Source organism: Mytilus californianus, unplaced genomic scaffold (genome assembly GCF_021869535.1).
Source record: "Mytilus californianus isolate M0D057914Y unplaced genomic scaffold, xbMytCali1.0.p SCAF_2, whole genome shotgun sequence".
Taxonomy (NCBI): domain Eukaryota; kingdom Metazoa; phylum Mollusca; class Bivalvia; order Mytilida; family Mytilidae; genus Mytilus; species Mytilus californianus.
This window is the reverse complement of record NW_026262668.1, coordinates 8852007-8879767: the sequence shown is the minus strand read 5'-3', so window position 1 is coordinate 8879767 and position 27761 is coordinate 8852007. Positions and strand designations below refer to the sequence as shown.

At 32.3% G+C, this 27761-nt stretch overlaps 2 protein-coding genes and 1 long non-coding RNA gene across 7 annotated transcripts in view; 1 reads left to right on the top strand and 2 right to left on the bottom strand.

The window, feature by feature from the left end:
• Nucleotides 1-9589, top strand: part of LOC127727910 (uncharacterized) — a 98730-nt gene extending 89141 nt beyond the window's left edge. Inside the window, exon 2 of the long non-coding RNA XR_007993892.1 lies at nt 9199-9589. This is a non-coding gene — a long non-coding RNA (uncharacterized LOC127727910). The remainder of the gene's footprint in view (nt 1-9198) is intronic.
• Nucleotides 188-27761, bottom strand: part of LOC127727853 (ATP-binding cassette sub-family F member 1-like) — a 63408-nt gene continuing 35834 nt past the window's right edge. Inside the window, exons 14-20 of the mRNA XM_052234972.1 lie at nt 24595-24669; nt 23509-23579; nt 22876-22908; nt 21297-21368; nt 3912-4073; nt 2991-3063; nt 188-1323 (exon numbers count right to left, since the gene is read on the bottom strand). Coding sequence (XP_052090932.1) covers nt 1139-1323; nt 2991-3063; nt 3912-4073; nt 21297-21368; nt 22876-22908; nt 23509-23579; nt 24595-24669 — 671 coding nt within the window. The 3' untranslated portion in view covers nt 188-1138. The remainder of the gene's footprint in view (nt 1324-2990; nt 3064-3911; nt 4074-21296; nt 21369-22875; nt 22909-23508; nt 23580-24594; nt 24670-27761) is intronic.
• The window catches only part of LOC127727854 (F-box/WD repeat-containing protein 5-like), a 125061-nt gene continuing 103798 nt past the window's right edge, over nt 6499-27761 (bottom strand). The window contains exons 9-11 of one of the 5 annotated variants that reach the window (XR_007993865.1): nt 18465-19945; nt 17465-17940; nt 12161-13311 (exon numbers count right to left, since the gene is read on the bottom strand). The gene's annotated coding sequence lies outside the window, so the exon portion shown is untranslated. Of the gene's footprint in view, nt 8075-12160; nt 13312-17464; nt 19946-27761 lie in introns of those variants that run through there. The other 4 variants (XR_007993867.1, XR_007993866.1, XR_007993863.1 and 1 more) reach the window with 4 other exon arrangements.

The window sequence follows — 27761 nt, the reverse complement described above, 5'->3', positions numbered from 1 at the left end:
ACATCCAATTATTCAACCAGATACAATTAAGTTCTATCATTGTGAAAATTAAAAAAAATAAGATGAGATTTATAAAATTTTTTAGACTACCTGTAGATGGGAATTTGTGTCATCAAACCAAACGACTAAAAAACTAAAAGTCGGAATGACCAAATACTACTTATATTATTGATAAATCAACACAACATGATCAAACAGTTGTATTTTATTCAAGTTAATAAGTGAAAACAATAATTCTAAGAGTAAGATTATTGATTTGTACAGCAATCCTGCATTTCATAGAGAAATTCATTTCATTTATGACTATTATTATAATTTATATAGTTTGTTAAGGTTTATGATTGGATGCAAGTCATACAACTGTTTGTAAAATCACTGGCCTGGAAGTGTACAGACTTAATCTTCTTGGCTAAATATTGCCCCCTAGATGTTGAAGCTGTGAAAAGGTAACAAGTTTGGATAAAGATTAAGGCAAAAGACAATTAAAATGGTTTGTATTGCAGAATACTCCAAAATGTCAATTTCATTGCCAGACAAGTTTTCAATCATTAAACGAATGGCATAAATTGAGAAGCAAATGACTGCACGAATCAACAAGAGGCTTACCTGATGAAAAAAGTGCCAGTCTGCTAATAAACACCTTTAATTGCCAAGGGAATTTTTAGTGTAATAAATGAACAAACGTCATAGGTATTTTATTTTTTTACTGGAACAAAATTATATGTTTTAGTCCACATTTGTACAGTCATAGCTTATAGCGAATTCTTAAATAAGATCTTTTTTTGTTTTTAAGACAGGTTTACCATTTTCATGTACAGGTGTTTTTGAAACTATTGAGAAAGTCCAATAAGTTTGTTTTGTTCATAAGTCCATGCTTTTTGATGACTTATAAACATGAAATGAACAAACTTATTGACAAAATAACAGGTAAACATCATCTAGATCTGGAACCTTGTATATATTTTTTTAATATTTAGAACAACATATATATTAAAGTTTTCCTGATAAAAAAGCACTTAAAATTCCAGATGCTGAGGAAATACAAGAATATCATTTAACTTTTACTAGAAGATGGATAGCCTGCTCTCCTGTACTAAGATCATCAATAAATAATGCACAATATAACAACACATTGAGATCAGTCTGTTGTTTCCATATCCTGTGGTTGTGCTATATGAATGTCTTCTCCGAGTGATTCTAATAGTTCCCTTCTATACTCATCAAAGTCTCCTTCAATTTCATTTAATGTCTGATCTTCTACAACCCATAATTGACAATCTGTCTCTCGGATCAGTCTTTCATCGTGACTAACTATAACAACACCTACAAGCAATTGATATTCATGTAACATCCACTAAATACTCAAAATTATAAAACCACAATAAATGCATCACAATCATCACAGTACATCAGTTTTATTCAACTTATTTCACACCAATCTCTTTTAGCAAAATTAGGCATACCAATGCTATAGTATGCTTGATAATGAAATCAGATGCTGTATACAAAATCAATCAATATTATTTACCGTACAGTATTTAATTAAGAATTGAATGCTTCTTTTAGTAATTTTATAGGGTTGTAAAAGTGTTGACACATGTTTAGAATGAACAATTCTGCACTTCATACAAAATGTAATTCATGCAATATTTTTACACCCAAATAAATTTACAAAAAGAAGCATTCAATTCCTAATTGAATACTGTAAATAATATTGATTTATTTTGTACACAGCATCTGATTTTATTATCAAGCATACTATAGCATTAGTATGCCTTAAAAAAGATTGGTGTGAAATTGACATCAGATGGAGCTAACTCACAGTGAATAAGACATTTCTCCAAGTAAGTAGCCTGTAATTGAGTGGTTGTTGTTTGTTTCTGTACATCATATCTGTTTTTCATCAATTGTTTTGTACATAAATCAGGCCGTTAGTTTTCTTTCCTTTTTCTTACATTTGTCATTTCAGGGCCTTGGAGCTTACTGTGTGGTATGGGTTTTGCTCATTGTTGAAGGCTATTTCGCTGACCTATAGTTGTTGACTTCTATGTCATCTGGTCTCTGGTAGAGAGTTGTCTAGTTGGCAATCATACCGCATCTTCTTATTTATTTACATATACATATAAATAAAAGAGATGTGGTTATAATTCAATGTGATAGCTACTGAAAGACACACACAAAAAAACCCAAAAGACATCAAAAGGTCAACATGATCATGGTCTTCTACAATAGATAAGTGACTATTCAATATGTCAAACTTTTGCTCAACCCTAATTCAGAAAAGATGTGAACAAATTTATCTCAAGATATTAATGATCTTTTAAAAATAATCGCCCTAGATTAAAATAAATGGGGAATGTGTCCATGGGACACAGATGATGTGCCTGCTTGCATGTAAAGTTATAAAGGGACATAACTTAAGAACGGTATTAGAGTGACACTACCCAAATTTGTACTTGATCCAAGTTTTGTTGTAATAAGCATTCTGTATAAGTTTCATAACATTTGGTTGAGACAAAATAAAGTTAGAGAATGGAAATGAAAAATTCAACAATTTTTCCATTTGTAAAGGGGCATAACTCTAGAAAGGTGAGAGTAACGCTACCCAAATTCAAACTTGATCTGTGTTTTGTGGTAATAAGCATTGTGTATGAGTTTAATAACATTTTGTTGAGGCAACCTAAAGTTACAGAAAGGAAAAGTATTTGTATTTCTAAAGGTTTTAATACTTTTCAAAGATTCAGAAAATTTCAGCAAGGGTAAAACTTAATGCCCCCTCCAGTAAGGTGGGGGTATAAAAAAAATATGTATATATAACCAGACAACCTGATTCAGACAATGAAAATGTGGTACAGTTAAAATGTTTTTTTCATTGGTTTTTTTCTTCATCTCTACCCTTGAGCTCCCTCAGTTCAATCAGTAGAATTTCCTAAAAACATACAATATAAAGATCAGTAGAGAAAGTGTATAAATATATATGTAAATATTACCTCCTTCAAATGCATTGATAGCATCAGCTAAAGCATCATTAGATTCTATATCCAGATTGTTTGTAGGTTCATCCTGTGAAAAAAAGTGTCAAAAAATTGAAAGTATTGTACGAACTGAGCTTACATACTGTCCCAACCTTATTATCAAAGAATACAGGATTTTTTGTTTTTATTTATATAGCAGCAAGGTAGGTAAAAGACATTAAAATACATCATACTTTACAACATAGCAATATCATGCTTCAGGTCAAATTAAACATAAATTTGTTGGTCTTTCAAATTTAATGTCTTTTATGGAAAGAAAATCTGTGTTTTTAAACCTTTTTTTTATTTCAGAATAGCATAGAATTTCTGAGTGATTTTAAGTGACGATTGCTGATCCTTTTGTCCTTGTCAACCACAGACACCCGAAATAGGAAAATGATCAATTTTAATCACCTAAAAACCACACAATTTTTCTGGTTTCTATTAAAACAAACTGGTACTATCTATCCTTTTTCTGTCAACAACCAATTTTTTTGTAAGCTCACTTGAACAAAATGTACAGTCCCATATATAAAATGTAAGAAATTTAACATAAATTTTTTTTGTTAAAAAATAATGCATTTTTTTTTTATAAATATATTGATTTCATTCTGTTCTGATGTAAAACAGGGTCACAAGACATAATTGATGCTTCTGAATAGCAAATTTTCAAAGAGAAGATTACACCTTTGGAGCTCATTAGAATATTTCACTCTGCATCTATTATCCAATCAAATGCCCCTCTGGGCACAGCTTGATACGACTGCAAAGGTTGAACCCTGAACCGTTTGGGCAAGAATGGACACAACATTCAAGCTTGATTCAGCTATGAATTTGGAATGTGATTTAAAATATTTGACACTGCATAGGTTTTTGGAATCTATAAAAGCCACTCACCAGAATGAGTACATCCGGTTGTCTACTTCGTAAATCAGCTAAGGCCACTCTAGATTTCTGACCACCGGACAGATCTCTTATCTTGATTGTATGTGCATGACTTGCTAGACCAAATCTTCCTAACATTTTCCTTGCATCTTGGTACTGAATGTTGAACAATCTCTGAAATCAATGAATGTTTTAATAATGAGATTACTGTAGATTCATTATTATTAGTTGGATACCAATTTTCGTGCGTAAAGATGAACCATGAATTTGAATGTCCAACGACGCACAAATTTTCTATAGGCTTGAATGCATACTTTGGCAAAGCCACAAAATATAATATCCACGAAATTACAATTTTTGCTAAATCCAAGAAAATTGGTACCCACAAAAATGAGTGAATCCACAGTAGACTTGCTTCCACCTACGTATCTTCTACATATGTCTTAACATGATGGGCTAACACAGTTTTATCTTTTATACACCCCAACAACATACTTGGCGCAAGTCATGTCAGGTTCAGAAGTTTTTAATGCCTATGTCATTTAATTTCAATTCCTTGAAGATTTATGATGGAAATTTACGGTCCTACATTCTATCGATACTTATATTTTTTCACATTCCACAAGATCATGTATGTCTCTGATTCTTTATGACATCCTTACACTAAATCTTTTTGATGTGTGCTGATCGATATTTTAGTCTTTCATACACAATTATTTTATTCGTTGTTACTGGCTTTGAACTAGCTTTCAGTAACTGTGAGTACTCTCAGATCGGTACTTTGTCTTCAGTATTTTTGTTAGTTGTATTTTTTTGTGTGTTTTGTGTGGATCTGATGAGTCTAGCCTTTTTCAACAAATTTTTATTAATTGTTCTTATGTTTGGCTGTTTCACCACTTCAAGTTAGAGAACGAAATTCAATTTTGGGACGTACGCACGTACGTATGTACAGACAGACAAGGGTAAAACTTAATGCCCCCACCGCTACGGCAGGGGCATAAAAATAAATGTGGATAGTGTCCACATGTGGACACAGATGATGCCCCTGCATGTATATCATATAGTTATAAAGGGACATAACTGAAGAACGGTAAAAGTGACGCTACCCAAATTTGAACTTGATCTGAGTTTTGTGGTTATAAGCATTGTGTGTAAGTCTCATAACATTTGGTTGAGGCTAACTTAAGTAGAGAACAGAAACTAAAAATTCAGCAATTTTTCTATTTGTAAACACGCATAACTCTAGAACGGTTGTGTATAAGTTTTATAACATTTGGTTGAGACAAACTAAAGTTAGGGAACGGAAACAAAAAATTCAGCAATTTTTATGTTTATAAAGGGACGTAACTCAAGAATGGTAAAAGTGTCGCCACCAAATTTCGTACTTTATCTGTATTATGTGATAATAAGCATTGTGTATAAGTTTCATAACATTTGGTTGAGGCAAACTAAAGTAAGAAAACGGAAACAAAAAATTTGTACTTGATTTGATTTTAGTGTTTTAACACCACTTTTAAGCACCGCTTTTGGGCTTTTTCATGGCGGCCAGTTTTTATTGGTGGAAGAAGCCGGAATGCCCGGAGAAAACCACCGACCTTCGGTAGGAAAACTAACAATCCTAATCAATAAAGATTGGAGTCGAGTGCACCCGCACTAGCGGGGTTCGAACTCACAACCTCAGTGTTGACTGGCTAGTGATTACAGTAGTAACTACTTAGACCACTCTGCCACCGAGGCCCCAATTTGTACTTGATCTTAGTTTTGTGGTAATGAATATTGTGTATAGGTTTCATAATGTTTGGTTGGGGCAAACTTAAGTTACAGAATGGAAACTAACAATTTTGCAATCTTTCGATTTATAAAGGGGCATAACTCAATAATGGTTAAAGTGACACTACCCAAATTCAACTTGATCTGTGTTTTATCAGTGGAAGTCAAAATTAAACATTGCATTGTATAAAGCATTGATTGTAGTTGATTCAACTATAATCATTGACAAAGGAAGATAACTCCAATTTTTAAAATTACTTGATATTTAGAAGAAAATAAAAATTTTGCAATTTTTCCATTTATAAATAAGCATTGTGTATAAGTTTTATAACATTTGGTTGTGGCAAACTTAAGTTAGAGAACGGAAACTAAAAACTTTGCAATTTTTCCATTTACAAAGGAGCATAACTCTAGAACGGTTAAAGTGACGCCACCAAAATTCAAACTTGATCTGTGTTTTGTGGTAATAAACATTGTGTATAAGTTTCGTAACATTTGGTTGAGGTAAACTTAAGTTGGAGAACGGAAACTAAAAATTTTACATTGCTGATATAAACCTATGATATAAGTTTTATAAAATTCTGGCAAGAATTGAACACATGAGAGCGATAACATTGCAATTTTCTATATAATCAATATTTTCAAGGGGCATAACTCTTTTAAAAATAATTGATAGGCACTGATTTTTGAACTCTTCAAGAACATTGATGATATAAACCTATAATATAAATTTCATAAAAACCTGGCAAGAATTGTACTCATTAGAGTGCTCATATGGCAATTTTCCATATAATTAATATTTCCAAGGGCACAACTCTTTTAATAAGAGTGCACACGCTGAAATGTCTCGCCTGTTTTACTGACCATTGATTTTATGTTGAAAGTCTTTAAGATAAAGGTTTTACTACAAGTGTCACAAAAACTTAACATTTTTAAAGATCCATGACAATGAGGTCACGTTCAGATAAAAACTGTCACACAGACATGTACACCTTACAATTATTCCATACACCAAATATAGTTGACCCATTGCTTATGGTAATTGAAAAACAGACCAAAACACAATAAAATGCTCCGCAGGGCGCAGCTTGATACGACCGCAGAGGTCGAACCCTGAACAGTTGGGGCAAGTATGGACACAACATTCAAGCTTGATACAGCTTTGCATTTGGATTGTGATTAAATATTTGACACAGCATAGGTTTCTGACACGGAATGAATGTGGTCTAAGAACTTAAAAATTTTAAATTGAACATTCACCTATTATGGTCCAATATCCAAAATCTAAATACATGGTTAGATTCAGCATATCAAAGAACCCCAATAATTCAATTTTTGATGAAATCAAACAAAGTTTAATTTTGGACCCTTTTGACCTCAATGTGGACAAAGTTGATAACGGGGCCCAAAAATCAAAAATCTAAATACATGTTTAGATTCAGCATATCAAAGAACCCTAAGAATTAAATTTTTGTTAAAATCAAACTTAGTTTAATTTTGGACCCTTTGGACCTTAATGTAGACCAATTTGAAAACGAAACCAAAAATTAAGAATCTAAATACACGGTTAGATTCGGCATATCAAAGAACCCCAATAATTCAATTTTTGATGAAATCAAACAAAGTTTAATTTTGGACCCTTTGGACCTCAATGTGGACCAATTTAAAAACAGGGCCCAAAATCCAAAAACTTAATACACGGTTAGATTCAGCATATTAAAGAACCCCAAGAATTCAAGAATAAAACCCCATTGAAATTGGTCAAGAAATAAGCAATTTATACGAAGTATCTTCTTTTGCACAATACTGTGCAATTAAATATTTCTTGCTATTGCGCAATACTGTACAATTGACAATTTCTTGCTATTGCGCAATATTGTGCTATTGGATATTTCTTGCTATTGCGCAATACTGTGCAATTGAAGATTTCTTGCTATTGCGCAATACTGTGCAATTGAAGATTTCTTGCTATTGTGCAATACTGTGCAATTGAAAATTTCTTACTATTGCACAATACTTATTATATAATAATTTACACATCCTGTTTGGTGTGTATCTCCTACCATATCATTATAATTTGCTTTTAAATATAAATCAGAAATAACCAACTTAAATGGAAAATTTTAAAAGAAAAAAAAAAAGGAAAAAAGAAAAAAAAGGAAAAAAAAAAAAATCCCCCCCCCCCCAATTTTTTGAACACCCTTATGATTCATCACCCCCAAACTCAATCCCAGCCTTCCCTTTGTGGTATGGTACCTTGCAGTACAATTTCAGAGAGATCCATACACTTGAACACAAGTTATTGTCTGGAAACTAGAAAAATGTGTTTTTTGGCCCCAAATTCCTAAACGTTTAGGGCAAGTACCCCCAAACTCAAACCCAGCTTTCCCTTTGTGATATGGAACCTTGTAGTACAATTTCAGGAAGATCAATACACTTGCACACAAGTTATTGTCCTGAAACTAGAAAAATGCTTGTTTTTTTCACCTTTTTGGCCCCTAATTCCTAAAATATTGAGGCAATTACCCCCATCATCAATCCCAGTCTTCCCTTTGAGGTATGGTACCTTGCAGTACAATTTCAGAGAGATCCATACACTTGAACACAAGTTATTGTCTGGAAACTAGAAAAATGCTTATTTTTGGCCCCTTTTTGGCCCCAAATTCCTAAACGTTTCAGCAACTACCCCCAAACTCAATCCCAGCTTTCCCTTTGTGATATGGAACCTTGTAGTACAATTTCAGAAAGATCCATACACTTAAACACAAGTTATTGTCATGAAACTAGAAAAATGCTTGTTTTTTGCCCCTTTTTTGGCCCCTAATTCCTAAAATTTTGAGGCAATTACCCCCAAAATCAATCCCAGCATTCCTTTTGAGATATGGAACCTTGTGATACAATGTCAGAGAGAGCCATACACTAACACACAAGTTATGTCTGGAAGTTACAAAAATGCTTATTTTTGGCCCCTTTTTGGCCCCTAATTCCTTTACTGTTGGTACCATAACCCCCAAAATCAATCCTAACCTTCCTTTTGTGGTATTGAACCTTGTGGTAAAATTTCATAGAGATCCATTCACTTAAACTAAAGTTAGAGTGCGAAAACCAATGTGTCTTCGGACGACGCGGGACGATGACGACGACGCCAACGTCATACCAATATACGACCACAAAAATTTTTTTGCGGTCGTATAAAAACTTAATATTAACCAATGAACCATGGAAATGAGGTCAAGGTCATATGATACTGGCTAGACAGACATGTACACCTTACAATCATTCTATAAACCAAATATAGTTGACCTATTGCTTATAGTACTTGAAAAACAGACAAAAACACAAAAACTTAACATTGACCAATGAACCATTAAAATGAGGTCAAGTTTAGATGACACAAGCTAGACAGACATGTACACCTTACAATCATTCCATACAACAAACATAGTTGACCTATTGCTTATAGTACTTGAAAAACAGACCAAACACAAATAAACTGCTTCGCTGAGCGCAGCTGGATACGCCCACAGAGGTCCAACCCTGAACAGTTGGGGCAAAAATGGACACAATATTCAAGCTTGATACAGGTCTGAATTTGGATTGTAATTAAATGTTTGACATATTATAGGTTTCTGAATAAATGTAGTCAAAGAACTTGAAATTGGTTATATGAATTGAATTTATATTCAATTTAAGATTTCTTGCTGTTGTGCAATACACTGTGCTGTTGCGCAATACTTAGTAAATCTGTTGTCAGACTATAAACAAATAAAGTTCAATTAATTCTCAATGTCATATTAGAAATTTATGAAAATGTAAAGGGAGCTTACATCAATAGATATAAACAATTCACCAAAGTTTCATGAGAATTGCTGACAGCATTTTTGAGTTATTGTCCGAAAACTGGAAAATCCCCCCTTTAACTCAGAAATGATACATGTAAAATTTATGAAATTCTAAACGGAGCTTACATCAATAGATATAAACAATTCACCAAAGTTTCATAAGAACTGCTGAAGTTATTGGATGAAAACTGGAAAATCCCCCCTTTTTTAATGAATAAAATCCCATAACTCAGAAATGATAAATGAAAAATTTATAAAATTCTAAACGGAGCTTACATCAATAGATATAAACAATTCACCAAAGTTTCATAAGAACTGCTGAAAGCGTTTTTGATTTTTTTGTCCAAAAACTGGAAAATCCCCCTTTTTTTATGAATAAAACCCTGTAACTCGGAAATGTAAAATCTAAAATATATAAAAATCAAAAGGGAGCTCATGTCAATAGATATAAACAATTCACCACAATTTCTTGCAAGTTGGTGAAAGCATTCTTGAGTTATTGTCCGAAAACTGGAAAATCCCCCTTTTTTTAATGAATAAAACCCCATAACTCGGAAACGTAAAATCTAAAATTTATAAAAAACGAAAGGGAGCTCACGTCAATAGATATAAACAATTCACCAAAGTTTTATGCAAATTGGTTAAAGTGTTTTTGAGTTAATGTCCAACATGTTGACGACGGATGGACAGACGGACAGACGGATGGACGGACAGAGGTATACCATAATACGTCCCGTAAACGGGCGTATAAAAATTAACAATGACCAATGAACTATGAAAATGAGGTCAAGTTCAGATGAAATCTGCCAGTCTGACATGTACCCCTTACAATCATTCCATACACCACATAAAGTTGACCTGCTGCTTGCAGTATCTGAAAAACGAACCTAAACACGTAACTTTAACCTTGATCACTGATCCATGAATTGAGGTCGAGGTCAGGTCAACCCTGTTTGACGGACATATAGACGTTGCAAGGAACCAATATACCAAATATAGTTATTCTATTACTCATAATAAGTGAGAAATTCACATGACATAATGATACGACCGCAGAGGTCGAACACTGAACAGTTGGGGCAAGTATGGACACAACATTCAAGTTTGATACAGCACTGAATTTGGATTGTAATTAAATATTTGACACAGCATAGGTTTCTGACACAGAATGAATGTGGTCTAAGAACTTAAAAATTTTTAATTTACCTATTCAAACCATATCATTATTATTTGCTTTTATATATGTAACACTCAGAAACGTGTCCATCCCCCCAAACGTGTCCGATTCCCCCAAACGTGTCCATATGACCTCGCTGAACTGCAAAACATGTCTAGTTACTAAAGGGCGCCAAAACGTGTTCTGTTTATAAGCGCCCAGTTGTGTCCATTTAATTAAAAAAAAGGCCAAACGTGTCCGGTTTATATGAAACTGTAAAGTCTCACTTTTAAAAGCACACAAACCTCTTTTGCATGAAGCAGGTCGTACAATACCCTCATACATTATATAGCCATTTAGGTATCATCGAAGAATATTAGTACAATAGAATCCACTTAGTAAACAATTATTAAAACTGTACAAAACTAATAAATTGCAATGTTTATGTTTTTTTTAAATACGCATGACATATTTGCCACTGGACATTAAGCAATCAACATTCAATAGTTCATTAGGTGTTGCAAATTTAGCTTTCATACTTAATAAAAAATAACCGGCGTTGAACAAATTAATGCTAATAAGTTTCCACTTTATTAACAGTGAAGCACCGTGAAAATTTACAAGATAAAATATATTAAATTTTTATTTGTGAAATACCTCTATGTGAACTTTATATAAAACATTATTAAAACCGCTGCAAGTAAAAATAACTTTTTATTGTGGGATTCTTTTTTAACCTGGTGTCTATTTTTTTTAAAGCAGAAGTCACTGTGCACAGTGAAGCATGTCTTGAACATTTGTCTATACGGCTTACTAAACTTTCCTCCAGATTTATTTGGGTAGCTACTTTGATTTTTTAAGAATTCAACCGAACCCGACGTCTTTTATCGTATCCCACGCCATATAATTGCCGTAAACGTTTTTGACTTCAAAGAGTTATATTGGCGCTAAAAGTTTTGAGACGTTGTGGCGTTTTCATCTGGACACGTTTTGGCGAATAACAATTATCGGACACGTTTGGGGATGTGAAAACGGACACGTTTGGGCGATTTATGATTTGAAGGACACGTTTGGGCGGAATAGACACGTTTGGGGGTATCGGACACGTTTGGGGGGATGGACACGTTTGGGAGTGTTACATATATAAATCAGAAATAACCAATTTAAAACGGAAAATTTTAAAGAAAAAAAGGAAAAAAAAATCCCCCCCCAAATTTTTTGAACCTCCTTATGATTCATCATCCCCAAACTCAATCCCAGCCTTCCCTTTGTGGTATGGTACCTTGCAGTACAATTTCAGAGAGATCCATACACTTGAACACAAGTTATTGTCTGGCAACTAGAATAAAATGCTTCGCTGGGGCGCAGCTTGATACGACCGCAGAGGTCGAACCCTGAACAGTTGGGGCAAGTATGGACACAACATTCAAGCTTGATACAGCTCTGAATTTGGATTGTTATTAAATATTTGACACAGCATAGGTTTTTGACACAGAAAGAATATGGTCTAAGAACTTGAATTTTTTTAATTTACCTATTATGGTCCAATGTCCAAAATCAAAATACATGGTTAGATTCAGCATATCAAAGAACCCCATATATTCAATTTTTGTTAAAATCAAACAAAGTTTAATTTTGGACCCCAACTTGGACAAACTTGAAAACTGGGCCCATAATCAATAAAATGCTTCGCTGGGGCGCAGCTTGATACGACCGCAGAGGTCGAACCCTGAACAGTTGGGGCAAGTATGGACACAACATTCAAGCTTGATACAGCTCTGAATTTGGATTGTTATTAAATATTTGACACAGCATAGGTTTCTGACACAGAAAGAATGTGGTCTAAGAACTTGAATTTTTTTAATTTACCTATTATGGTCCAATGTCCAAAATCAAAATACATGGTTAGATTCAGCATATCAAAGAACACCATATATTCAATTTTTGTTAAAATCAAACAAAGTTTAATTTTGGACTCCAACTTGGACAAACTTGAAAACTGGGCCCATAATAAAAAATCTAAACACATGTTTAGATTCAGCATATCAAAGAACCCCAAGAATTCAATTTTTGCTAAAATCAAACTAAGTTTAATTTTGGACCCTTTGGACCTTAATGTAGACCAATTTAAAAAACGGGACTTAAAATTAAAAATCTAAATACACGGTTAGATTTGGAATATCAAAGAACCCCAATAATTCAATTTTTGATGAAATCAAACAAAGTTTAATTTTGGACCCTTTTGACCTCAATATGAACCAATTTGATAGCGGGGCCCACAAATAAAAATTCTAAATTCATGGTTAGATTCAGCATATCAAAGAACCCCATATATTCAATTTTTGTTGAAATCAAAAAAAGTTTAATTTTGGACCCCAACTTGGACCAACTTGAAAACTGGGCCCATAATCAAAAATCTAAATACATGTTTAGATTCAGCATATCAAAGAACCCCAAGAATTCAATTTTTGTTAAAATCAAACTAAGTTTAATTTTGGACCCTTTGGACCTCAATGAAGACCAATTTAAAAAACGGGACCCAAATTAAAAATCTAAAAACACGGTTAGATTTGGCATATCAAAGAACCCCAATAATTCAATTTTTGATGAAATCAAACAAAGTTTAATTTTGGACCCTTTTGACCTCAATATGAACCAATTTGATAGCGGGGCCTACAAATAAAAAATCTAAATACATGGTTAGATTCAGCATATCAAAGAACATCATATATTCAATTTTTGTTGAAATCATACAAAGTTTAATTTTGGACCCCAATTTGGACCAACTTGAGAACTGGGCCCATAATCAAAAATCTAAATACATGTTTAGATTCAGCATATCAAAGAACCCCATATATTCAATTTTTGTTGAAATCAAACAAAGTTTAAATACTGCACCCTATCTTGGACCAACTTGAAAACTGGGCCCATAATCAAAAATCTAAACACATGTTTAGATTCAGCAAATCAAAGAACCCCAAGAATTCAATTTTTGTTAAAATCAAACTAAGTTTAATTTTGGACCCTTTGGACCTCAATGTAGACCAATTTAAAAAACAGGACCCAAAATTAAGAACCTAAATACACGGTTAGATTTGGAATATCAAAGAACCCCAATTATTCAATTTTAGATGAAATCAAACAAAGTTTAATTTTGGACCCTTTTGACCTCAATATGAACCAATTAGATAACGGGGTCCACAAATAAATAAAATGCTTCGCTGGGCGCAGCTTGATACGACCGCAGAGGTCGAACCCTGAACAGTTGGGGCAAGTATGGACACAACATTCAAGCTTGATACAGCTCTGAATTTGGATTGTGATTAAATATTTGACACAGCATAGGTTTCTGACACAGAAAGAATGTGGTCTAAGAACTTCAATTTTTTTAATTTACCTATTATGGTCCAATGTCCAAAATCAAAATACATGGTTAGATTCAGCATATCAAAGAACCCCATATATTCAATTTTTGTTGAAATCAAACAAAGTTTAATTTTGGACCCCAACTTGGACAAACTTGAAAACTAGTCCCATAATCAAAAATCTAAACACATGTTTAGATTCAGCATATCAAAGTACCCCAAGAATTCAATTTTTGTTAAAATCAAACTAAGTTTAATTTTGGACCCTTTGGACCTTAATGTAGACCAATTTAAAAAACGGGACCCAAAATTAAAAATCTAAAAACACAGTTAGATTTGGCATATCAAAGAACCCCAATAATTCAATTTTTGATGAAATCAAACAAATTTTAATTTTGGACCCTTTTGACCTCAATATGAACCAATTTGATAGCAGGCCCACAAAATAAAAAATCTAAATACATGGTAAGATTCAGCATATCAAAGAACCCCATATATTCATTTTTTGTTGAAATCAAACAAAGTTTAATTTTGGACCCCAATTTGGACCAACTTGAAAACTGGGCCAAAAATCTAAAATCTAAATACATGTTTAGATTCAGCATATCAAAGAACCCCATATATTCAATTTTTGTTGAAATCAAACAAAGTTTAATTTTGGACCCCAACTTGGACCAACTTGAAAACTGGGCCCATAATCAAAAATCTAAATACATGTTTAGATTCAGCATATCAAAGTACCCTAAAAATTCAATTTTTGTTAAAATCAAACTAAGTTTAATTTTGGACCCTTTTGACCTTAATGTAGACCAATTTGAAAACGGAACCAAAAATTAAGAATCTAAATACACGGTTAGATTCGGCATATCAAAGAACCCCAATAATTCAATTTTTGATGAAATCAAACAAAGTTAAATTTTGGACCCTTTGGACCTCAATGTGGACCAATTTAAAAACGGGGCCCAAAATCCAAAAACTTAATACACGGTTAGATTCAGCATATTAAAGAACCCCAAGAATTCAAGAATAAAACCCCATTGAAATTGATCAAGAAATAAGCAATTTATACGAAGTATCTTCTTTTGCACAATACTGTGCAATTGAATATTTCTTGCTATTGTGCAATACTGTACAATTGACAATTTCTTGCTATTGCGCAATAGTGTGCTATTGGATATTTCTTGCTATTGCGCAATACTGTGCAATTGAAGATTTCTTGCTATTGCGCAATACTGTGCAATTGAAGATTTCTTGCAATTGAAAATTTCTTGCTATTGCACAATACTTATTATATAATAATTTACACATCCTGTTTGGTGTGTATCTCCTACCATATCATTATTATTTGCTTTTAAATATTAATCAGAAATAACCAACTTAAAATGGAAAATTTTAAAAGAAAAAAAAAAGGAAAAAAAGAAAAAAAAAGAAAAAAAAAAATCCCCCCCCCAAATTTTTTGAACCCCCTTATGATTCATCACCCCCAAACTCAATCCCAGCCTTCCCTTTGTGGTATGGTACCTTGCAGTACAATTTCAGAGAGATCCATACACTTCAACACAAATTATTGTCTGGAAACTAGAAAAATGCTTATTTTTGGCCCCTTTTTGGCCCCCAATTCCTAAACGTTTCGGGCAATTACCCCCAAACTCAATTCATGCTTTCCCTTTGTGATATGGAACCTTGTAGTACAATTTCAGAAATATCCAAACACTTACACACAAGTTATTGTCATGAAACTAGAAAAATGCTTGTTTTTTGCCCCTTTTTTGGCCCCTAATTCCTAAAATTTTGAGGCAATTACCCCCAAAATCAATTACAGCCTTCCCTTTGTGATATGGAACCTTGTGGTACAATGTCAGAGAGATCCATACACTTACACACAAGTTATTGTCTGGAAGTTACAAAAATGCTTATTTTTGGCCCCTTTTTGGCCCCTAATTCCTTAACTGTTGGTACCATAACCCCCAAAATCAATCCCCACCTTCCTTTCGTGGTATTGAACCTTATGGTAAAATTTCATGGAGATTCATTCACTTAAACTAAAGTTAGAGTGCGAAAACCAATGTGTCTTCGGACGACGCCAGACGACGACGACGACGACGACGACGACGACGACGCCAACGTCATACCAATATACGACCAAAAAATTTTCAATTTTTGCGGTCGTATAAAAATCTAAATACATGGTTAGATTCAGCATATCAAAGAACCCCATATATTCAATTTTTGTTGAAATCAAACAAAGTTTAATTTTGGACCCCAATTTGGACCAACTTGAAAACTGGGCCAAAAATCAAAAATCTAAATACATGTTTAGAATCAGCATATCAAAGAACCTCATATATTCAATTTTTGCTAAAATCAAACAAAGTTTAATTTTGGACCCTTTGGACATTAATGTAGACCAATTTGAAAACTGGACCCAAAATTAAAAATCTAAATACACTGTTAGATTCGGCATAACAAATTAATAAATGTGATCAAAGATTTTACAAATCTAATGCGCCATACTGTGCAATTAAAGATTACTTCTTGAAATTTTTCAATATTTGAAATTTGAAAAAAAAATAATATTTGAAGAATAATTCTTTTTAATTTCTGAAATCTGAAATGAGAAAAAATTGACCCCCACAATTTCTTTTTATCCCCCCCCCCTTTTTCCCCCAAAAAAATTCTTTCCCTCAAGATATGGTCATAATCTCAATTCAAATTTCCAATGGAGTTGGCAACCATAATTACCCATTTAAATTTACCATAGTGCTAACTTAATCTATTTTATAATAGAATTAATAAAAATATAGTGTCAAATCTTTCATATGGATTTTTTTGTAAAAAAAAAAGATGAAAACATTTGCAGATATTTTTACTGGTCTTCCTTTATAAATATGCATTTCTTTAAACATAATTTAAAAGCAGAGTAAGGGAAGTAACCAAAACGTTGTATTTGGATTACCTCCCTTACACTGTTTTAGATTATCTTTATTGTTCATTAACCATTACTTTATACATAATTTAAAAGCAGTGTAAGGGAGATAATTTCAATGATGTATTTGATTTATCTCCCTTACACTGCTTTAAATTATGTTTTGTACTAAAGTATTTGTCCATTAACCAGGACAACCTTGTTTTTCCCCCTTTTTTGCCCCTAATTCCTAAACGGTTTGAGCCATAACCCCCCAAAGCAAATCCTAACCATCCCTTAGTGGTATGGAAACTTGTAGAATAATTTCAGAGAGATCCATACACCGTTCCACAGTTATTGTCTGGAAACTAGAAAATGCTTATTTTTGGCCCCTTTTTGGCCCCTAATTCCTTAACTGTTGGTACGTATAAAAATCTAAACACATGTTTAGATTCTGCATATTAAAGAACCCCAAGAATTCAATTTTTGCTAAAATCAAACTAAGTTTAATTTTGGACCCTTTTGACCTCAATATGAACCAATTTGATAGCGGGGCCCACAAATAAAAAATCTAAATTCATGGTTAGATTCAGCATATCAAAGAACCCCATATATTCAATTTTTGTTGAAATCAAAAAAAGTTTAATTTTGGACCCCAACTTGGACAAACTTGAAAACTGGGCCCATAATCAAAAATCTAAACACATGTTTAGATTCAGCATATCAAAGAACCCCAAGAATTCAATTTTTGTTAAAATCAAACTAAGTTTAATTTTGGACCCTTTGGACCTCAATGAAGACCAATTTAAAAAACGGGACCCAAATTAAAAATCTAAAAACACGGTTAGATTTGGCATATCAAAGAACCCCAATAATTCAATTTTTGATGAAATCAAACAAAGTTTAATTTTGGACCCTTTTGACCTCAATATGAACCAATTTGATAGCGGGGCCCACAAATAAAAAATCTAAATACATGGTTAGATTCAGCATATCAAAGAACCTCATATATTCAATTTTTGTTGAAATCAAACAAAGTTTAATTTTGGACCCCAATTTGGACCAACTTGAAAACTGGGCCCATAATCAAAAATCTAAATACATGTTTAGATTCAGCATATCAAAGAACCCCATATATTCAATTTTTGTTGAAATCAAACAAAGTTTAATTTTGGACCCCAACTTGGACAAACTTGAAAACTGGGCCCATAATCAAAAATCTAAACACATGTTTAGATTCAGCATATCAAAGAACCCCAAGAATTCAATTTTTGTTAAAATCAAACTAAGTTTAATTTTGGACCCTTTGGACCTTAATGTAGACCAATTTAAAAAACAGGACCCAAAATTAAAAATCTAAATACATGGTTAGATTTGGAATATCAAAGAACCCCAATAAATCAATTTTTGATGAAATCAGACAAAGTTTAATTTTGGACCCTTTTGACCTCAATATGAACCAATTTGATAACGGGGTCCACAAATAAAAAATCTAAATACATGGTTAGATTCAGCATATCAAAGAACCCCATATATTCAATTTTTGTTGAAATCAAACAAAGTTTAATTTTGGACCCCAATTTGGACCAACTTGAAAACTGGGCCAAAAAATCAAAAATCTAAATACATGTTTAGATTCAGCATATGAAAGAACCTCATATATTCAATTATTGCTAAAATCAAACAAAGTTTAATTTTGGACCCTTTGGACCTTAATGTAGACCAATTTGAAAACTGGACCCAAAATTAAAAATCTAAATAAACTGTTAGATTCGGCATAACAAATAAATAAATGTGATCAAAGATTTTACAAATCTAATGCGCCATACTGTGCAATTAAAGATTACTTCTTGAAATTTTTCAATATTTGAAATTTGAAAAAAAAATAATATTTGAAGAATAATTCTTTTTAATTTCTGAAATCTGAAATGAGAAAAAATTGACCCCCCACAATTTCTTTTTATCCCCCCCCCCCTTTTTTCCCCCAAAAAATTCTTTCCCTCAAGATATGGTCATAATCTCAATTCAAATTTCCAATGGAGTTGGCAACCATAATTACCCATTTTAATTTACCATAGTGCTAACTTAATCTATTTTATAATAGAATTAAAAATAGTGTCAAATCTTTCATATGGATTTTTTTGTAAAAAAAAAAGATGCAACATTTGCAGATATTTTTACTGGTCTTCCTTTATAAATATGCATTTCTTTAAACATAATTTAAAAGCAGTGTAAGGGAAGTAACCAAAACGTTGTATTTGGATTACCTCCCTTACACTGTTTTAAATTATCTTTATTGTTCATTAACCATTACTTTATACATAATTTAAAAGCAGTGTAAGGGAGATAATTTCAATGATGTATTTGATTTATCTCCCTTACACTGCTTTAAATTATGTTTTGTACTAAAGTATTTGTCCATTAACCAGGACAACCTTGTTTTTCCCTCTTTTTTGCCCCTAATTCCTAAACGGTTTGAGCCATAACCCCCAAAGCAAATCCTAACCATCCCTTTGTGGTATGGAAACTTGTAGTATAATTTCAGAGAGATCCATACACTGTTCCACAGTTATTGTCTGGAAACTAGAAAATGCTTATTTTTGGCCCCTTTATGGCCCCTAATTCCTACAATTTTAAGGCAATTACCCCCAAAATCAATCCCAGCCTTCCCTTTGTGGTATGGTACCTTGCAGTACAATTTCAGAGAGATCCATACACTTCAACACAAGTTATTGTCTGGAAACTAGAAAAATGCTTATTTTTGGCCCCTTTTTGGCCCCAAATTCCTAAACATTTTGGGCAATTACCCCCAAACTCAATTCCAGCTTTCCCTTTGTGATATGGAACCTTGTATTACAATTTCATAAAGATCCATACACTTACACACAAGTTATTGTCATGAAACTAGAAAACTGCTTGTTTTTTGCCCCTTTTTGGCCCCTAATTCCTTAAATTTGGAGGCAATTACCCCCAAAATCAATCCCAGCATTCCCTTTGTGATATGGAACCTTGTGTTTAATGTCAGAGAGATCCATACACTTACACACAAGTTATTGTCATGAAACTAGAAAAATGCTTGTTTTTTGCCCCTTTTTGGCCCCTAATTCCTTAAATTTGGAGGCAATTACCCCAAAATTAATCCCAGCATTCCCTTTGTGATATGGAACCTTGTGGTACAATGTCAGAGAGATCCATACACTAACACAATTTATGTCTGGAAATTACAAAAATGCTTATTTTTGGCCCCTTATTCCTTAACTGTTGGTATCATAACCCCCAAAATCAATCCCCACCTTCCTTTTGTGGTATTGAACCTTATGGTAAAATTTCATAGAGATCCATTCACTGAAACTAAAGTTAGAGTGCAAAAACCAATGTGTCTTCGGACGACGACGACGACGCCAACGTCATACCAGAATTTTTTGCGGTCGTATAAAAAAACTGTAATTTTTTTTTATGTAGTCACTGAACCATGAAAATGAGGTTAAGGACAATGGGCATATGACAGAAGGAAACTTCGTAACATAAGGTATCTGCATATACGGTATGAAGCATCCAGGTCTTCTACCTTCTGAATTATAAAGCTTTATACAAATAGTTTACGCCGCCGGATAGTAATACCTATGTCAAGCATAGAATCTGGCAAGAATTGTACAATTGAGAGCGCTAACGATGCAATTTTCAATATAACTAATGTTTCCAAGGGGCATAACTCTTTTAAAAAAAACTGATCCGCACTGATTTTCAAACTCGTCCAAGACATTGCTAATATAAACCTATGATATAAGTTTCATAAAATTCTGGCAAGAATTGTACACATGAGAGCACTAATGATGTAATTTTCCATAAAATTAATGTTTCCAAGGGGCATAGCTCTTTTAAAATAATTGATCAGAACTGATTTTTCAAACTCATTCAAGACATTGCTGATATAAACCTATGATATAAGTTTCATAAAAATCTGGCAAGAATTATACATGGGAGAGCGCTAACAAGACTGGACGGACTGACAGTATTTCCATGTCCCCCGCAACGCGTTACGCAGGGGACAATACAAATGAAAATGAGAATGCATGCAAGAATAATGTTTTAAAAATTGTACTTAAAATACCTAATTGGTCTTTCTAGTAAAAATAATTGTCAGATTTTAGCTAAGCATATTTGGATTCAGGATGGTAATTTATTTTCTATGCAATTAAAGGAAAGGCCACTTGTCCAGATATGCAAATAACCAGATTTTTTTTACACTAAATGAATAGAAAATGGTGCTATTCAGGATAAAATTATGCAAGTGGAGTTGACCTTATTATAAAACTGAAGGTTATTCATCATGTAATAGCTTTATATCTTAAAACTCACCTGTAAATATTCAACTGCAGATTCATCTAAATTTAACTGATCTGCTGAATGTTGGTTATATTTTCCAATTCTCTGAAAAATAAGGGGTTATCTATTTACTCCATGAAGAAAGTAAAAAAAACTCCATACTTTGAACCTAAGCAATGTTGAATAATTAATCAAAAAGTGTACATTAACTAATAATTAATAAAAAAAAAGTGTACATTAATTAATAATTAATCGTACATTAATTAATAATTAATAAAAAAAAGTCTACATTAATTATTAATTAATCAAAAAGTCTACATCAATTAATAATTATTCAAAATGTGTTCATTAAATGTTCCACTATCATAATATGAAACCAAGAAAAGAAAGTTTTAGTACAAACATTTTTGATCCAAATCTTCTTGGTAAAACAAGGGTTAGTTTGATGTTAATAGCCCTCCTAAGCTTAAAACAGTGCAGATACCTATTGTTGTCCAGGATTTTTCTTTTTTCATCAAGCTAAATCATAAAATAGTAAGTTTTGGTTTGGGATATTCCATGAATAAATGTTAAAGAGGGAGGGAGGACAATACCCCAAACTCCCGTATATATAAAAAAATTTCCTATTACCCACTGAAAAAAATATCATGTGATGGAAGTCCCTACCATACATTTTTTACTTGAATAACTTCTACTTTCAACAATAAAATTTAAGTTTGTTTGTATTATATTCAACAATAAGCACTATTAAAATGATGATCTCCCCCTTTTAATTCATTACGAAAGCTTTATTAGCTCTATTTTGGGTAGCTCAAACACTATACATACTTGAACTGTTCGGTGAGTATCATGACTGTTCTTGCTAAATAAATGTCTGTGCAATGAACACTAATTAACTAACTCCTCCAAAAAATCGAACTATTTTTTTCAGGAAAACAACATGCATTACTTTCAGCAACTTGAATTGATTACAGTTTAAGTTACTGTAAATTCAGCAATTTTTGCATGCATTTATTATTGCCATGGTTAAATAACTGACAAAAGTACGACATTAATAATTGCTATTTCAGGAAAGGCTGCAGACATTTTTATCACTTTAAAAATTTAATTTTAAATCTGAGTTTTAATTTTGCAAAACAAATCTTGAGGCAATTTTCACAATAACTTAAACACTACAAAATTTATGACTTCACAGTATTTCTATTGGTGAAGATGTCAAACAATAATTTTGTGAATAAAATGTGACTGTAAATGACAAGCAATATTGGTTTACGATAGGTGTGTAATTATGAACAATATGTATACTGTAATTATGTCATGATTAGGGTTTACAGAAAATTAATCTGACTTGATTTTCTATTCGCAGCTACTCACATGCATCAATATTTATAAACTGTTAAATTACATATATTCAATAATGTCAGACTCTTGCATTTGAGCTATCAAAGATCTACTGTATAAACCATTATTTTGTGACAAGACAGCCTTATTCTTCCCAGCATGCAACACAAAAATCAATTTATCACTTGGCCTTACTCAGTGCTTTTAAAGTGTGTTATTAATCTTCACAACAGAATATTCATGTGTATATAATATATGTAACATTACTTACCAGTCTGTGATTTTTCCTCATTTCTCCTGTTGTCTATAAAATAAACAAATGAACAATAAATTTAACTGTCTATAAAAATAAACAAGCAATTTAACTGCTCAACTATAAGCTAAATCTTAAGTTTAGCTATATATGAACATGAAACCTGATTACTTCTATTTCTCTTTTTCTCTTCCTAACATCTAGCACTAATGATTAGGTCAAATATGATTTCATTAAAAACCATATCATAAATACTAATAACAAGCAGCTGCCCCAAGAGTGCATGAATTGCCCTTATTGGACATATTGAAATTGTTGAAAGAATAAAATGGGATATTTAGAAGGAATTTAATTAGAAGCAAATAAAATGACTCTGTAGAAAATTATGCATGAGGATACCTTTGAGTGTATAAATATTTCCTCAAATATGACTGTTAAAAGTCCCAAAACTCTGGAATGACAAACCAGAAAATTTTCAAAATCAAAAGCGAATCTTCAATCACCAATATGAACAACAGTATTAAGATTGTAGTAATTTGATCCAAGCATACCAGAACTAGTGCATGATATTTATGCTAAAAAAATATACTATCTACTATTTTAAGCGAGGCATAAAGAAGGTTGTTTGTCTCACTGAGACATAGCACTTACTGGTTCAATATCTCCCGTTAACAATTTCAGGAATGTACTTTTACCAACACCATTAGGCCCAACTATGGCAACTTAAAAAAATATATATCTAGTTAAATAAATGATTCACAAACATTACATGAATAAATTATATCACAGAAGTTTTATTCAAATATGTTATAATGCTACCCCATGATATATTTATAGCCCTGTGGAAAGTATTTGATTCAATGTTAGGTCTTTTATGTATTTGCTTGGATGCTTTTAATTGTTCATTAGTGGTATGTACATGATTTTTATTAGTTGATATTGGCTTTGAACAAGCTTTCAGTAACTGCGAGGACTCTCAGATCTGCACTTTGTGTCTTTTGTGGGTTTTTTTAGGGTTTTTAATGTGCTTTGTATCAATCTGATGAGTTAAGCCATTTTCAATTGATTTTTGTAGTTTGTTCTTAAGTTGAACTGTTTCACCACTGTTGCTGAATATCATATTTGTTTTCGTTTGTTTAGTACATAAATCAGGCCATTAGTTTTCTCTTTTGAATTGTTTTACAATTGTCATTTTGGGGCCTTTTGTAGCTTAAAATGCGGTATTGGTTTTGCTCATTGTTGAAGGCCGTACGGTAACCTATAGTTGTTAACCTCTATGTCATTTGGTCTCTGTTGGAAAGTTGTCTCATTGGCAATCATAACACATCTTCGTATTTTTATATGAACAGTTATAACATCCAGTCTACAGTTATTTTGTCTTTTGATTTCATTTGGGTTATATTTTCACATCTTGAATGACTAACATGAGTCTTTTTCTTCAACTTTTAAACTTTAGACCTAGATGTCACCTATAAGTTGGTATCATTACACGGATCCATTTATTTACTCCCAAATTTCCAACTTATATGTGACTATCAATGGTACAATATTGAAGAAGCATTCAATTTTTGAATATGCAAGGTAAATAGATAATTCTATAGGTCAAAAATATGACTCATTAATCATGTCAAAATCATAAAATATCTTTTGTAAGCTAATAATAGAACAGGAAATAATAATGTACAAATGTAAGTTGATATAAAAAGTTGAGTGCAAACAATATTAAATGGCTCTCACCTCTTGACTTCATATCAATACCAAAATTTAATTTTTTGAATAGAAAATCTTTCTTGTCATAACTAAAATCCACATCTGAAATGAAAAAAAAAAAAATCATTTTAATATAAAAGACAAAGATGACGGTATGATAAAGCCACTTATTGGCCCTTGAATTCAAAGTTCAAAAAGTGTTATAAATTTACCATTAAACATCCTTCTGATGTTCATAAGACATAAGCCTGTCAGTTTTTAAGATTTTTGAGTTTTGTTTTACATATTTGCATTAAAAGGATAGGGCTTAAAACTCACACTTAGTGCAAAACTTCAGAAAACTGCTACAATAGTCTCATTTCAAGATCTTGATATTCATCTTTAGTAATGAGCAAGAGCTTTACCAAAAAAGATATTTGCTACAAAATGTATTTAAAAGTATGCTTATGTGTGTAAAACATCTTTTTGGGTAAAGCTCTTGCTCATATGAAACTAGGTATAATACATCAATTTCAACAAGTTTATGACGTCATTGTGACATATCACGAGTGACCTCTCTCCACTAAAGCTTCCAGATTAAAACAACTGGTTCATTTATCAATAAAATTTAACATACTTTTGAAAGGCTTGAACAAGTTAACTATTTTTGTCATTTCAGAGGCCAAATATTGGCTCTTATCATTCCTCTTCCTTTCAAATGTAATGTTCCCAAGTAATTTTCAGACAATTAAAAACAGGTGAATCTGTGAGCTACTGCTCACTAATGATACCCCCGCCCCACTAAAAGTATAAGGTAAACAGGAAGTTATTGAGCGATGAATCTGAAAACGCATCACACAGTATAGCTGACTTATATAAACCCTAAAACAAAATTTCAGAAATCCTTGTAATGCATTTCCTGAGAAAGATGCGACGAAAAATATTCATGGGACGGAAGGATGGACTGACGGATGGACGGACTGATGGACAGGGGTAATACAGTATACTCCCACTTTTTTAAAGCGGGGGTATAATAAGGGAATTTTATTGTTTTCCTAAAACTTTTGGAAGAGTCAATAAAATAGGTCATAAGAAACAATGACAGACTTTTTTTTTAGAAATTCATTAATTCTGACTAGGATAGTAGAGTTTTGAAGAGACAAGACATAAAAATAGAATAACATACAACAGCATCAGCAACAAATAAACTAAGGAATAATTCATGGCAGCCGTAGATTAGTTTTCATTCAACCATAGGTTAGTCAATTATATCAGATTATTTTATCCCGAGCAATAGGGAGGGGTAAAATACGAATTAAGATAGCTGGGGTGTCTAAATGAGCGACGATAGTATTTTCTTAAACTTCTGTAAAAGACTTCTGGGTCAATATCCTTTCAAATTTCAATATGAAAACTGGGGGTCATGAACCTTGTTTTTTTGTTAAAATACTTTGAAATTAACGAAATCGGGGTTATCTTATATTGGTTATATGGGGGAAACCTAATTTTTCCTTAATGAGGAATCATGAAATTTTAAATACACTTTACGGCGCTAAATTTTTTTATAGTTTAATCTTTAAATTTCAAGTTTTAGATATTTTTGTTGTATATAAAATAAGTGGAAAATATTTTTAAAACAAAAAAGTCTTTTTGCAACTTGCATGCCCAGCAGGGATACTCAGAAAAAGACACCTGATCTACCTTAAATCTGTATCTTTAACAAGTCAATAAATTCTTAATAAAAAAAAAAAGAGACTTGGAAGGAATAAACTGAGGATGTCAACCTAGATAATATCATTTGTTGTCAATTAAGCCAAACACAGGTGTGAAAAGATATCCTTGATTATGGGTGATTAACTTCAAAATTTCAAATCCGTAGGTCTATCATTTATCATATCTTTAATGCTATGCATATTTATTCACTGATGTTCATCAATGGCATACAATACAGTTTTGATCCCACAGTGATTTTTTTACGAAAATTTGCATACAAGCTATTTATCACCTAGTTAATTCAAATATGTAATAAAAAATGTACCTTCATGTGCTACTTTTAGAGATAAATAGGGTCGAAGTTTTAGACTTTCACTCAAAATTTTGGTTTTTGGACATATCTATCCTCCTAACTTTTTTGTTTCAAAAGATCATCACAAGCGGATTTTGGTAAAAAAAATATTATCTTTACATTAGTATACTCTAAATTTGTGTAACAGCTTTTTGAAAATAATTCATTTTTTCATGAATTCGGAAAACAGCTTTTTTTGCTGTATATTTATTCAATTCATAAAAAAATCATCAATAATTTCTTCATAAAAAATGGTACAAATAATCTTCAAACATAATCAAGCCGAATGGAATTTTAAACTAGAGGCTCTTGAGGAGCCTGTGTCGCTCACCTGTATTTACTGATGCTTTAGAAATCATGTAAAATAAGGTTAAAATCATAATTAATAGTATTAGATATTAGATATTATAATGATATCTAAGATAATAACAAATAAAATGCTTCGCTGGGGCGCAGCTTGATACGACCGCAGAGGTCGAACCCTGAACAGTTGGGGCAAGTATGGACACAACATTCAAGCTTGATACAGCTCTGAATTTGGATTGTTATTAAATATTTGACACAGCATAGGCTTCTGACACAGAAAGAATGTGGTCTAAGAACTTGAATTTTTTTAATTTACCTATTATGGTCCAATGTCCAAAATCAAAATACATGGTTGGATTCAGCATATCAAAGAACCCCATATATTCAATTTTTGTTAAAATCAAACAAAGTTTAATTTTGGACCCAAACTTGGACAAACTTGAAAACTGGGCCCATAATCAACAAGAGTGCACACGCTGAAATGTCTCGCCTTCTTTACTAATCATTGATATTATGTTGATAGTTCTAAATATAAAGCTTTATTACAACTGTCACATAAACTTAACATTAACCAAGTAAACTAAACATTGACCAATGAACCATGAAAATGAGGTCAAGGTCAGATGAACCATGCTAGGCAGGCATGTACAGCTAACAATTCTTCCATACAACAAATATAGTTGACCTATTGCTTATAGTTTAAGAAAAACAGACGAAAACACAAAAACTTAACACTGAGCAATGAACCTTGAAAATGAGGTCAAGGTCAAATAAAACCTGCGTGACTGACATATAGATCATAAAATATTTCCATACACCAAATATAGTTGAACTATTGCATATA